Source organism: Tasmannia lanceolata, unplaced genomic scaffold, assembly GCF_043159265.1.
Source record: "Tasmannia lanceolata isolate RefF3 unplaced genomic scaffold, GAP_Taslan_0.1 ptg000002l, whole genome shotgun sequence".
Lineage (NCBI taxonomy): Eukaryota > Viridiplantae > Streptophyta > Magnoliopsida > Canellales > Winteraceae > Tasmannia > Tasmannia lanceolata.
Genome location: NW_027518679.1, coordinates 39,319,423 through 39,332,203, shown reverse-complemented (window position 1 = coordinate 39,332,203; position 12,781 = coordinate 39,319,423). Strand labels below are relative to the sequence as shown.

At 36.4% G+C, this 12,781-nt stretch overlaps 1 protein-coding gene across 7 annotated transcripts; it reads left to right on the top strand.

The window, feature by feature from the left end:
• The first annotated feature begins 668 nt into the window (after window positions 1-668).
• On the top strand, window positions 669-11,680 carry LOC143884625 (uncharacterized). Of its 7 annotated transcripts, none has more exons than XM_077388319.1 (4): window positions 669-949; window positions 1,527-1,645; window positions 1,741-1,854; window positions 11,442-11,680. In XM_077388319.1, exons 1-4 carry the CDS (start codon window positions 804-806, stop codon window positions 11,447-11,449), a joined length of 387 nt encoding a protein of 128 aa, XP_077244434.1. In that variant the 5' UTR covers window positions 669-803; the 3' UTR covers window positions 11,450-11,680. The 7 variants fall into 7 exon arrangements, 5 of the variants coding, with proteins under 5 accessions (XP_077244434.1, XP_077244426.1, XP_077244400.1 ...); XM_077388311.1 differs by lacking the exon at window positions 11,442-11,680 and adding an exon at window positions 6,849-7,525; XM_077388285.1 differs by lacking the exon at window positions 11,442-11,680 and adding an exon at window positions 6,444-7,525.
• Window positions 11,681-12,781: the final 1,101 nt, after the last annotated feature.

Here is a 12,781-nt window from a genome sequence, read left to right as displayed (position 1 = left end):
TACGTTTCATGGCTTTTCCTTCTTGTTTTCCTTTGTATTCTTTTGATCATCTCAATCGTCGTGTATCTTTTTCTATATTAATATAATTCTTTGCTATTAAAAACAAATTGTAAAAGATTGCAACGTTTAAATGTTTTAACATTAAATAATTACAGTGTCTGAATTGATTCATATATAGTTCTGATATAAAAACAGATGCCATTAAAAAAAACTAATTTAAAAAGCTTTAAATATTTTAAAATTTCAACATTGAAGAGCCTAAGCAACTACAATTGATCTTATATTCTAAGCCATTCAATCAAGAGAGGAGTCTCTAACTTTAAAATGCTCAAATTTTTTGTATTGCGCGAAAAACATTTTAGGCAAAAAAAAATTTTCATAGGAAAATTGTTTAATTACCTTGATTTAATGTTATACCTTCCTTGGAGGGATCAGTATAAATTGAAAATCCTCCACTTGAATGAAATTTGAACTGGTGTAGTTCAAGTAACTTTTTTTTTTCATTTGTAATCAATGGAATGGCAAGAAATTCTGGTAAGTTTTTCTTTTCCTAACTTTTCTGAAAATTCCTGCATTTCAAATGGGGGCCCGAAAAGGTGTAATTTAGTAGCTGATTTGAGGCTCTCCACCTTGTGTAGTTGATATGCCAAATAATATCAGGTGGGAGATGTTGTCCATGAAACAGTGATTTCCTCAAGGTGCCTACTACTCAGCAAAGGCACCGACAAAGCAGTGGGGTCGAACAAAGCAGTAGTGAGATTGTGAAAGCATGTATGGAGCCTTCACCTTTATAAAATGCCCATATGCTCGGACCTCTTGACAGTGCAACCATGGGTGAATTGAAGCATTTAGTACTGGTTAAGTTCAAGGAAGGGGTACAAGTGGAAGACATACTCAAAAGTTTGAACAAGATGGCTTCTGAGATTGATGTTATCAAGTCCTTTGAATGGTACTTCTCTTCCTTCTCATTTTCAGGAATTCTTCTTTTCCTTATTGTAGCCCTCAAAATAGATTTCAGTTTTGCTAATCCTAGTCTTTAAATATGTGAGAATCTTTTATTTCTGCTCTGAACTTGTGGTTCAGTAGTATCGGAGTGTTGAGTTGGGTGTCTTGAATTCAATATTTGAGGTTTTCTGAAGAGGGTTGAGAACTTAGAAAAGGGTGTACATGTGTTTCTGGGTGGGTTTGGTGAGGGATGCCCATTTTCTGCTCTAGTCTCGTTCCTATAGCAAATTTTCTTGTTGCCTCTACTGTCTCGAAGTAGGCTGTACTCCGTACCCTAAATGATTCATTTAGTTGATTATGTTCGAGGCTTTTAAGATCATATATCATGCTGGTGCATTTTAGTTAACTTTGTATAGATGTAAATTGTTTACCCTATAGGTGACTGCAAATGGAGATTGGGTTATTTTAGAGAAATGGAATAATTGTTTATTGAAACCTTCTTCGAAACGATGACCAAAACCTCATTCTATATGAGTTATTTTGATCTCTTTTCTAACCTGGGCAGTTTTTGCAATGAATAGGTCTGTGGCTACTAGTTGGGGGCCTAGTAGAGATTTTCATATTGGTAATTATTGTGGTGTGGGCCGTGTCGCACTCGACAAAAAATGGTCTATATCCAGTATTCCACAAGAAAAAGATGGTATTTCATAGCATTTCCCATTCCTAGATTCATCCACTGTAACTTACCACTTTTAACACTTAGTAAATTGAGCATTGGCTTGTTTACTTCTACAGATTCCAAGGAGTTAGTATCTGAAGGGTCTGGCTGTCAGAAAATTCCAATTAAGGAGATCTATGCTGCCACGAATGATCTAAATGCTTTGAACTTCATTGGCCAAGGCATAGCAGGTGAACATCTATTTCTACTTGCCACAGTAAATTCACCCTCTGTTTCATTCACCTAATAGCTTGCAGAAAGATACTTTAGAGATAAAATACAATAGAAGTATATGTGAATGTCTAGAGTCTAGAGTCTAGAGTCTAGACATTATACAACGAAAATGGTCAATTGAATGTTTTCAAACTTTATTTTTATTAACTGCCATGTGTACAAGGTACGAGCCATCCATCATGGTATCAAGATGCTCCTTAATGTTGATATGAACAAGGTGGTGGTGGAAGGGGACTCTCTCAATGTTATTAGATGCATCGAGGTACAAATGCGGTGCCTTGGAGATTTGCCGACTTCTTTGATGAAATTCAGGATAGAATTGGGGCACCATCGGTCTCTTTTTCACATGTGAGGTGGTCAGCCAATGGCGAGGCAGATAAATTAGCTCATGGAGGTGGTTTCCAAAAAAATTGTCGAGTTTTTCGACTTTCTTCCTCCCTAGTGTCTTCCTTTTGTATATTGGCTTCGGTGTCTTGATTGTACTTCTGTATCTTTCTTTCGGGACCTCCTCGGTTTCGGTTTTTATTTAATGAAATCTATTTTGCCATTCAAAAAAAAAACCCGTCTTGTCATCATTTTTTTTAAAGATGCATAGTTAATATGACCTAGTCTACCATGCCATAAACAAGAAGAATCAGTAATATAAGCAGAAGAAGATGAAGCTTTATTCATAATGTTCTCAGTTACATTCAGTTTGAATAAGCCCTCACTAGAGTAACCCTTTCCTACAAATTCACCACTTTTAGTGATTACAAATTTATCAGCCTCAAAAACCAGTTTAAATCCTTTCTTGATCAGAAGTGACCCAGACACCAGATTCTTTCTTATATCTGGTACATGAAGGACATCACAGAGCTTCAGAACTTTTCCAGATGTAAGCTTCAACATCACTGTTTCTTTACCCGTCACAACAGATGAGGACGAGTTTCCCATGAAAAGCTGCTCTCCATCCCCTACAAGCTCGTAGGAAGAAAATACACTTCTGTCACTACAGATGTGTCTGGTGGCACCAGTGTCCACCCACCAGTCCTTCACGTTACTAACCAGGTTCACTTCAGATACTACGGCCGACAGATATTGATCTTCAGCCACATTAGCCTGAGGCGCAATGTTTCCTTGAGGGTTTTTCTTCTTATCATTTTTCCGACAGTTTTTATCATAGTGACCTGCTTTCCCACACACAAAGCAGTTACCTTTCTTTTTCTTGAAATCCTTATTATTTTTCTTGAAATGATCTTTTCCTAATCCAGATGCAGGTTTAGAAAAAGTTTTCTTTCCAGATGAAGATTCAGTGAGATTTGCCTTAGAGTTAAACTCATAGGCCTTAGATTTCAGTTTTCTGAAACGATTTTCATCTTCAGTTCTAAGATAAACAAACAAGTCTTGAAGAGAAAAATCATTTCTGTCATGCAATAATGTGTCTTGGAATTTCTCCCATGAAGGTGGTAGTTTTTCAATAATTGCACCAATTTGGATCTGTTCTTCTATTTTGATCCCTCTAGCAAGAATGTCAGAAACAATCAATTGGATCTCATTCACTTGATCCATAATGGATTTTCCATCTATCATCTGATATCGAAAATATTTTCCAATTAGATGTTTCTTTGAACCCGCTGCTTCGACTAGGTATTTCTTCTCTAGAGTTTCCCACAACACTTTTGCAGACTCAATTCTAAAAAATACATCAAATAATTGATTACTGAGACAACTCAGTATATGACCTTTACAGAGATAGTTATCTCTTTTTCTTTTCTCAGTGAGATGAGTTCTTGCAGGTTCTTCCTCATCAGGTAATGAGTCAGGATCCTTCAAGATATAGTCTAGGTTTAGAAAAGTCAGAAAGAATCGCATTTTTTCCTGCCATCTACCGAAATCCGATCCGTCAAATTTCTCCAGTCTTTCGGTTTGGGAAGCCATGATGAGTAATTTCCAATAATCGAAATCCAAAAATTACAGATCACAGATCGTAGATTTGCCTTAAGAATGTTAGAAAATTTATGTGCAAATCTCGCCCCCACTATGATGAATCAACGGTGCAGATGGGCGTCTCGGCGTATGCCTCCAGGATACAACAACTCTCGCTCCAGGGGTGTGCACTCACGCAGCCCGGATGCCTAAGAACTTGCTTATATTTGCCAAAAACCTTGAGCAGAAAAGCAGAGAGAAAGCCAGAGAAGAGAAAGAGCAGAAGAAGAATCCGTCAAGGATAATCTTCTGTTTTCTGTAAAGCCGATTTATATAGAAAGGTAATCGATCCGTTAGGATGAAACGTCGCACTCTTTTAGTGCGTGAGAGACGTTTTCCAAACGGTCACTAAACCACGATTAGGAATCTCAAACGGTAAAAAAAGAATTAAAACAAAATAAATAAATTCTTGACCGTTAAAACGAAAAATAAATAATAGAAAAAGAAAAGCCTAAGGTCCACGCGCGCGGCCGGCCGGGCCGGGCCGGGCGGCGCGCGTGTGGTAAGATCAAAAGCCCACTGGACCCAAGTGGGCGATCCGTGCGCGTAGGATCCCCATAACCTCTTGCTCATTTACAAGGTTAAGAGAGTGAAAGTATATATATGGCCACTCTCATCCTCTCACACTTCCCATCTAGGACTAAAGTTTTCTCATGACTTTAGTCTTTTTGGAGGGAAGCCCAAAAGCATACATAAAATTACTAAAAACACCCCATTGTAAGTTTGAATTACAAAAAGACTTCTTTTCACATAAAAGTCAACAATGGGGCTGTTCTCAACGTGAATCCTTGGATAGCAAGCCTATCCGCGGATAAAATAAATCCCGGCTTCTCTTCCAAGACCCAATGGGAACTCGTTGAATCCTTTCTTCCTACCTCTGACACCAAGACCGCACGCACTTCACTGTTCCTGTGATCTTTTCTTTTTATACAATACCTGTAGGTGCTTTGTTTGCTATTTGAACTTGTAGTCACAAGTAAATCTTTTGGTACCTAACCTGAAATCATAGCCACAAGTGAAGGAAGTAGCTCAGCATCCTTTGATCAGGTGTGATAGAGTTGATTGATGTTACTGACAAATTTATAAGTGAGATTGAAGTTTCAATAACCCAAAGCGATGAACAAATGAATTGATTAGAATTTGGAAAGCTAATTTTAATTACTACATTTTGCATAAGAGAAATATAACACATGACTCATTTTGGAAACAATAGGAGGCAATTATCATTGGATGTGATGCACTGGATAGCAAGATAATGGTGTCACAGGAAATAGGGGCATCCAATTAAAAGTAGTACTTCAATAATAAATAGATTCTAAGCTTAATGAAGGCAAAAAACACTCATTAAAATGAAAAGAGAACTCTAAAAAAAAAAAATCGACTATATGCTTACCAAAAGAAGCAGTGAGTTCCTACAAATGACTGTGAATGTGGGGCAACTAAATTTTCACACAAAACATTTATTTTTTATGGAAGGAATATTTTGATGCACGACATTGGATAGCTTCGCCCCAAAAAGAGGGGGTTATTTTTAATTGCATGTTTCTAAGCCATGCTTAGAATACATATTTCTCACTCTCTGCATTCTTCGATCCGAAATTCACGAAAGAAGTTTTTTGTTTCTAAGTTTTTTACTTCTTTGTTACCCATTTTTTCAATTTCATTTTCCCCCTAACTTCCAGAGAGGGGGGGGGGGGGTTATCTTGGTGTATTGATTTCTTCAGTCTGAAGTGATGTTCGTGGTAAAACTCTTACCAGAGTTCAGTTGCCTTGAAGGTTAGTAAAAGGTGTGCTAATTGCTGCGATTCCATTATATGATCAACAAATTGGTTTGAATCAAAATCTTCATAATAGAATTCAGCTCTGGATATATCAAGTTATTTAAGAGCTAGTAAGAAGATCAAAAGAAAAGTACTCATCTCAGTTAATTTTAAAGTACAGAGCTATGGGGATTTATTGTGATCTCTCAACTGAATAGGAACGTCACATCAATAGCAGATTGACAATGCTCTAATATGTTCGTTTTTCCACATTATATTCCAGGTATGCACATCCTCAATGAGGTTTGGATAAGCTAGTGAGGTTCTTTTAAAAGTGGCTGAAAGATACTCACACTAGTAGTGCTTAAGCTGAATTTTTTTAATCTGAGCTAACCGATGGTATTGCAAAAACTGGCCCAGATTAGATCAAATTCCTATCTAAGGGGTTCCCTAGCCTTGACAAAAGTTTGTGAATGCTCACATGTGTTGCTGCCCTTACAACTCCCTGGCTATCCTAATTGGTAACTTGTCAAATAAACATTGGATTAGTGAGCCATTGGCTTGAGTCAATCATTGTGCCTTGGGCTTCCAAATTTAATGTGAATTAAGAGAGGAACTCAAGATGAAGTGATCAGAATTCTGTAACTAACGTCCATGTAAGTTGCATTTGACTCACTACAGCATTCAGTTCCTCCAAATTGTACAAATACCAAATAGCAACCTGTTTCACAATCTTGGAATTATGAGGGATTGAGGGGTTTCATGAATTCTGTGTCACATATTTGACTCAAACAGAGATGTTTTCTCCGTTTATGTTGCAGCTGAGATTAAATCCATAAAGTGGCGAAGACTCCAGTATCACCATCTTTTAATAGAGATGATAAAGATCTCCTAGTTTGATGGTGTTGAAGTGGCCGGAGATTACAATCATACCAATGGGTTTATGATCGACAGCAACCTCTCCCCGATTAAGGAAGTTAAATCAGTTTCTCTCACTCAAACTTCGTAAAGGAACTGTCTACCATATCATCTCTGAGTATTTGTTCCTAAATACAAGGATTGTAGTCATCTTTAACAATGAGGTTCATTGCAACTTCAGTGCTCAACCGAGACTCACCAATAGCCCTAAGTCTCAACCTCTTTGAACGCAACAAGTTGCCAAATTCTGCTGCCAAGAACAGTCCAGTAATGCATAATAACTGCTGAATTTGGTTGTCAATGTACAGAGCTGACCTTGCAAGAGGGGTGAAGCATCATCAGTTCGAAGAAAGCTTGAAGCTCAATTGTGGAGGAAATTCTCCACCTGACAGCACCTTCCCGTCAGGTTCAGAAATTCTGAACACAGTAACGTAGGGCAGTCACCAATAGGTTAAATACTTGGTGGAAACGATGGACAACAAGATGAAAGTTCCTCTATCACTGCTAGGACCAACAGAAACCAAGTGAAATTTGCTGTTGGTTTTTCCTAGTAAATCACAGACAGAAGCAAGAAGCACTGATGTTTCCAACTGATGATGCTTTTTAGAATCAGAAATTATGTAAACCCAGACAGTACAGAAATATGCATCTTTAAGCAACAGACGTACTATGTATAATCGGGGCGAAAACTAATCCAGCTGATCAACCTGGAAACCCGTGGTACACAAAATAAATCAAACAAAACCCAGTAAAGAAAAAAAAACGCAATCAAATGTATCAAAAACATATTTCTCTACCGAAGCGCCCGAGGATCCAGAACTTTCGGCACCATATTTCCTTCCCGACTGCTCACGAACTCGAGACCCCTTACTTTTGCCCTACCAAAAGAATAACCCCAAACCAGATAAATTTTCATCTCTCCAAAAAAATAGAGAAAAAGAAAAAGTGCACAAAGCTCCACAAGAAATTGCAGAAATGACCGAAGCAAGTTACCTCAGTCTATAGACCCGATAGCCAAAGAGCACCCCCAAAAATAAGAAATCAATAAATCAAAATTATCATCCCTACTTAAGTAACCAGAAAAAAAATGGAAATGAATATCTAAGAGATGAATAAAATGAAAACAAATGACACTACTTACCTCTCTACAGTGCTGTAAATAAACCTTCAGAGGCTCGATATAGTACACGAATCCTAACTTTGTCATTGCCTCCAACAAATCATCTCCGTTGAGAGAGAGAGGCGTCAAACGATCAACAGAGATGATTTGTTGGAGGCAATGGTAACTTTAGGATTCGTTGGAGGCAATGGTAACTTTAGGATTCGTGGACTATATCGAGCCTTTGAGGGTTTATTTACAGCGCTATAGAGATGTAAGTAGTGTCATTTGTTTTCTTTTTATCCATCTCTTAGATATTCATTTTCATTTATTTTTCTGGTTACTTAGATAGGGATGATAATTTTGATTTATTGATTTCTTATTTTGGCGGGTGCTCTTTAGCTATCGGATCAATAGACTGAGGTAACTTTCTTCTGACATTTCTGCAATTTCTTTTGGAGATATGTGCACTTTTTTCTTTTCTCTATTTTTTTGGAGAAATAAAAATTTATCTGGTCTAGGTTATGCTTTTGGTAGGGTGAAAGTAAGGGGTCTCGAGCTCGCGAGCAGTCGGGAAGGAAAGATGGTGCTGAAAGTTCTAGATCCTGGGGTGCTTCGGTAGAGAAATATTTTTTTGATACATTTGATTGCGTTTTTTTTCTTTACTGGGTTTTGTTTGATTTATTTTGTGTACCACGGGTTTCCAAGTTGATCAGCTTGGAGTCTATGATTCGGGCAGTGACAACTGAAATTTCAGTAACAAGCATAGCCAATTTCAGTTAACTGTCCAGTAAGTATGGATGTAACTGGTTCAAAATGGGATTTATGTATTGATATGCAATAGCATCCGCAACAAATGGACTGTCACAACCTGTAAGCAGATCAAGGTAGCTGGTTAGTATACTTACAATTTATATTATAACAATGACAATTTTGAATTCGAGAATATTTTTTTACATGAAAATAGAGTTGAATAAATGCTGGAAAATCACTTTCCATTAATAATCTAATATAAAGACTAAAAAATAATAAAATTCAAACAATTAAATATTTGAATTTGAATTTATTAACGGGAGAGAAATTTGAATCAAGTGTGAGGAGTTGCGTATGAAAGGCACAAATTAAACAATTCAAATAAAATGCGTGGAGGTGTCACTACCAATTTTAAAATACGATGTGCACGGGTAAACGAGATACTATTTAAAGCTCAGAGTTCCAACCAAATGAATGCCTTTAGAAAGAAAGCAAAAGATGATAGATTTAATAATTGGTGGGATTTAAAAATGTAAAACAACAGTGAGTTGTTACTGCAGTTAAATAAGGCAGAAATTTGAAGTATGGTAATAAGATGAATTCAATAGAGAAAGCTGCAAATTGATTTTTATAGGATGAGATAATTATTCTAGGTCAGCAGAAAACGGGTAAACAACAAACTAGTTTTTTAGGGTAGCGTGTATTCAACAACATAAATTTAATACACCGAATTTGTAAGGACTGTAGTTCATAGTTTCATTCCACCAATATATTGGAAAATGTGAAAATATGTTTTAAAAGCAAATGTAATAAAACAGAGTTAAGTCAGGCTTGTTTGTTTTAATGACAAAATATACAATTTTGAATTGTTTCATAGAAAATAGATGATTTGATTCTAATCTTCATAAATAAATGAAATCGGCACAGATGAATCGTAAGTAAGGGAATGAAATCAATACAAACAGATCCTGAATATGATGATGAAATTAGTACAAACAATCTGAATGAAATCAATGTAAATGAGTCACAAATAAAATGGTAAATCAGTGTAAACCGATCATGAATAAGTTGATAAGATAAATAAAATCAAAGGTTGAGGCCTTCACCGTTTACAAAGTCGAATGCCGAACCGTGTGTTTCACGCTGGGGTGAAGAGAGGAGGAAATGGTGGGTCATGTGAGCCTGTTGGAAAACTTTGAGATGGTGTCTAGTTGCTGGCCCGATTGTTGAAAATGAAGAAAATGAAGAGAAATAAAGAGGAAAAGTGGAGAAAATGCTTGAAAGAAGAGAGATCTTGTTGCTTGTGGTTTTTTCATGTGGGAATGTTGTGTCTAAGAAGGCTCTTGGTGAGCCTATTTATAGAGAAAAGATGAGGTAAGAGAGCCGCTATGGCGAATCTGTCAAAGGATTTTGATGCTATTTTTTCTTCTTTTTTTGAAAATCAAGGTGTAAACACAGGATTTTTCGGGATTTTCTTGAGGGATAAAAAATATAAGGCGGGATTCGGGGGATTTTAACGAGATTCGGCTATATAGGGAAGGATTTAGGGTGGGAAATTGGATATGAGATTTGTAGGGAGAAAACGAGTAAGGAAAGAGGAGTTTTTGTCTTTATGGTTGAAGGCATGATGTTGTAAATTCAAAGAGTTTCTTGTGTTTTTCTATGCTTAAGAGAAGGGGGTAGAGGATGTAAATATGAAGGGTGAATAGGGCTTCCTTTTATTGACTTTTCAAAGGGGTGGAAAATGCAGAATTTAAAAAGCGCATGCTTACAGAGAGACATTTGGCTTTGCCATCCATTTTTTATGCTTTCACTGCTCTCTTAGACTTTTGTCATTCATTCTAACTAGTTAATTGAAGCACTAACAAATGAGGTTGAGTGAAAGAGAGAAGCTAGAATGAACAAAACAAAGAGATGGCTATTTTGCATGCAAAATTCTTCATATTCACCATTGATGGTGACTTTTGGATTAACTATGTTGTCCTTTGAGTTCTTTCATTAATGGTGACCTTTGGTTTAATCCATTAATGGAGACTCTTGGCTTACCCTAGGTGTCCTTTGAGTTCTTTCATTACTGGTGACTTTTTGTTTGATCCATTAATGGATACTCTTGGCTTGCTCCTAGGACCCTACAAATAGGTGCCTTAGGTGAATCAATTAGTGAAATTTATACTCAAATAGATGCTTTCGAAGTCTACTTTCTAACGGAAGAAATGACACTAAAAAATTCCTAGCGTTTTGAGAGTTATGGCAGAAAGAGTGAAACATGTCAGTGTATGTGAAAAATATGTAGAAATGGTGAAATTTTACAATTTACTTGGACGGTATTTGTGGCATAAAATCTAGAGAAATGGTGAAACTTACCAGTTTATATGGAAATTGTTTATGGCATAAAATCTACAGAAATGATGAAACATACCCGCTTACGTGGAAACTATTTAGAGCATAAAACCGCAGAAATGATGGAACTTGCCAGTTTACGTGGAAACTGTTTATGGCATAAAATCTGCAGAAATGATGAACTTGCCAATTTACGTGGAAACTGTTTATGGCATAAAAATATGTAGAAATGATGAAACTTGTTAGTTTACATGAAACAGATTATGGCATAAAATCTGCAGAAATGGTGGAAATTTGGTCTAACTTTTAATGACCATAACTTTGTCGATTTAAATCCAAATTTAGTGAAATTTGCTCCTATTCAAAGCTCTTGAAGTCTACTATTGAGTGAAACTAACTGTACTAAGAAATTTGAAGTAATTTGAGAGCTGAAATTAAAATACTGAAGCATGCTATTTACAAAGGTAAATCCAAATAGATTTCTATGGGATTAGAAAGTTATGCTTTCTTCTGTGATCCATATTGTATAGAGCATGTTCCCAATACTTATACATTACATGATTCATTAAAAATTAGAAATTCTATTATTTATTATATTGAGACTCCATTGATTGTAATGCAATGTTGAATATTGTCAATGAATTGATTATTTGTCGGTCATCCAGTAAGATGTCATCTGATTATTGGTCGCCTTGATTGGCTCCTCCAGTAAGGTGATCTGATTATTGGTCGCCTTTGTTGGGTCCTTCATCAAGGTATCATCTGATTGTCCCCACCATAAGGTCATTGGGGTTCGTGGCTTGTGCAAGTCCTCTGTTATTGGACCCATCCGGATTTGGTTATCTATATAAGCTATTTGGTAACTCTTGAGCTTTGTTTTAAATATGTTTGCCCCGTGAGGGATTACACCTGTGATTTATTGTTTTTATGATTCTACTGAGCATTGTTTGGCCATGAACCTATATACTGTGAAATAGGAAATGTTTAGAAGTGATATGTCTCTTACATTGCCAAATATTGTTATGATCTTTGTATAATTGAGTGCTAACATGTTATAAGTCGCTTTGCATCATTAGTAGGGCATTTATGTACTCATAGGGCTTAACTTAGTGACTTGCTGAGCTGTTTTGCTCATTCTAGTTAAAGAACTGTTTTTATAGAGGTTGAGTCTCCAGAAAGGGATAGGGATCACTGAGGATCTTGGAGTGAGCTTTGTAGAGCTGTTTTTGTTGCATCTGTGTCAGCTGGTAATGTGTATAATGTAAATATGTGATCATGTTATGGTTGAAAGAAAGAGGAAATATGTAACATTCTTTTTGGGATGTATGTAACTATTGAATACATGAATGGAAGTAATCTTAGTGATATTTGATCGTACATTCATTGGAATTCATTGAAAGAAAAAAATGTAGTACTCTGAACCAATATATGGAAACACTTTTGAACGGCACCACACCATGGGATTTTCGGATCCTGGGGCGTGGGTCGTGACATCTTTCCTCTTCTAAATTTGGAATAGATAGATTTCTTTGCTCTGACTTTGCATTAATTGAATAATAAAACCTTTATACAAGCGTAAATAGAGTACTAGGGCCTCTTTGGGGTGCATCGTGCATTAGTCTTTATTTATCTACAATAGTCTTTATTTATCTACCAGATTATTTTAAGTTAATCTTATTTGTAAATAATGACTTTAATTAGGAGTTAATTATTAACTAGATAACATTTATCCCTCGTATAAGTCTTCTATTTCAATTTTCTAATTTTGAATATAATTGGAGCACTAATAATCAATGCTTTATAAACAATAAAAGGTAACCCATCTAAACCGTTCCAAAAGAGGGCTTTGAGCTTCAGATTGCTCACTTAAAATCTACTTTTACCATCAGCAATAAAAGACAATTACCTCATCCCAAACCCAACCCAACATAGCATTATCTCAACCCTAACCCGACCCAATATGAAGCTCGGATTGTGAAGGGTAAACCGTAACCTAACCCGCCTCTAAATCTCTCAACCCTAGTACAACCCATCTAACCCGATTTTCAA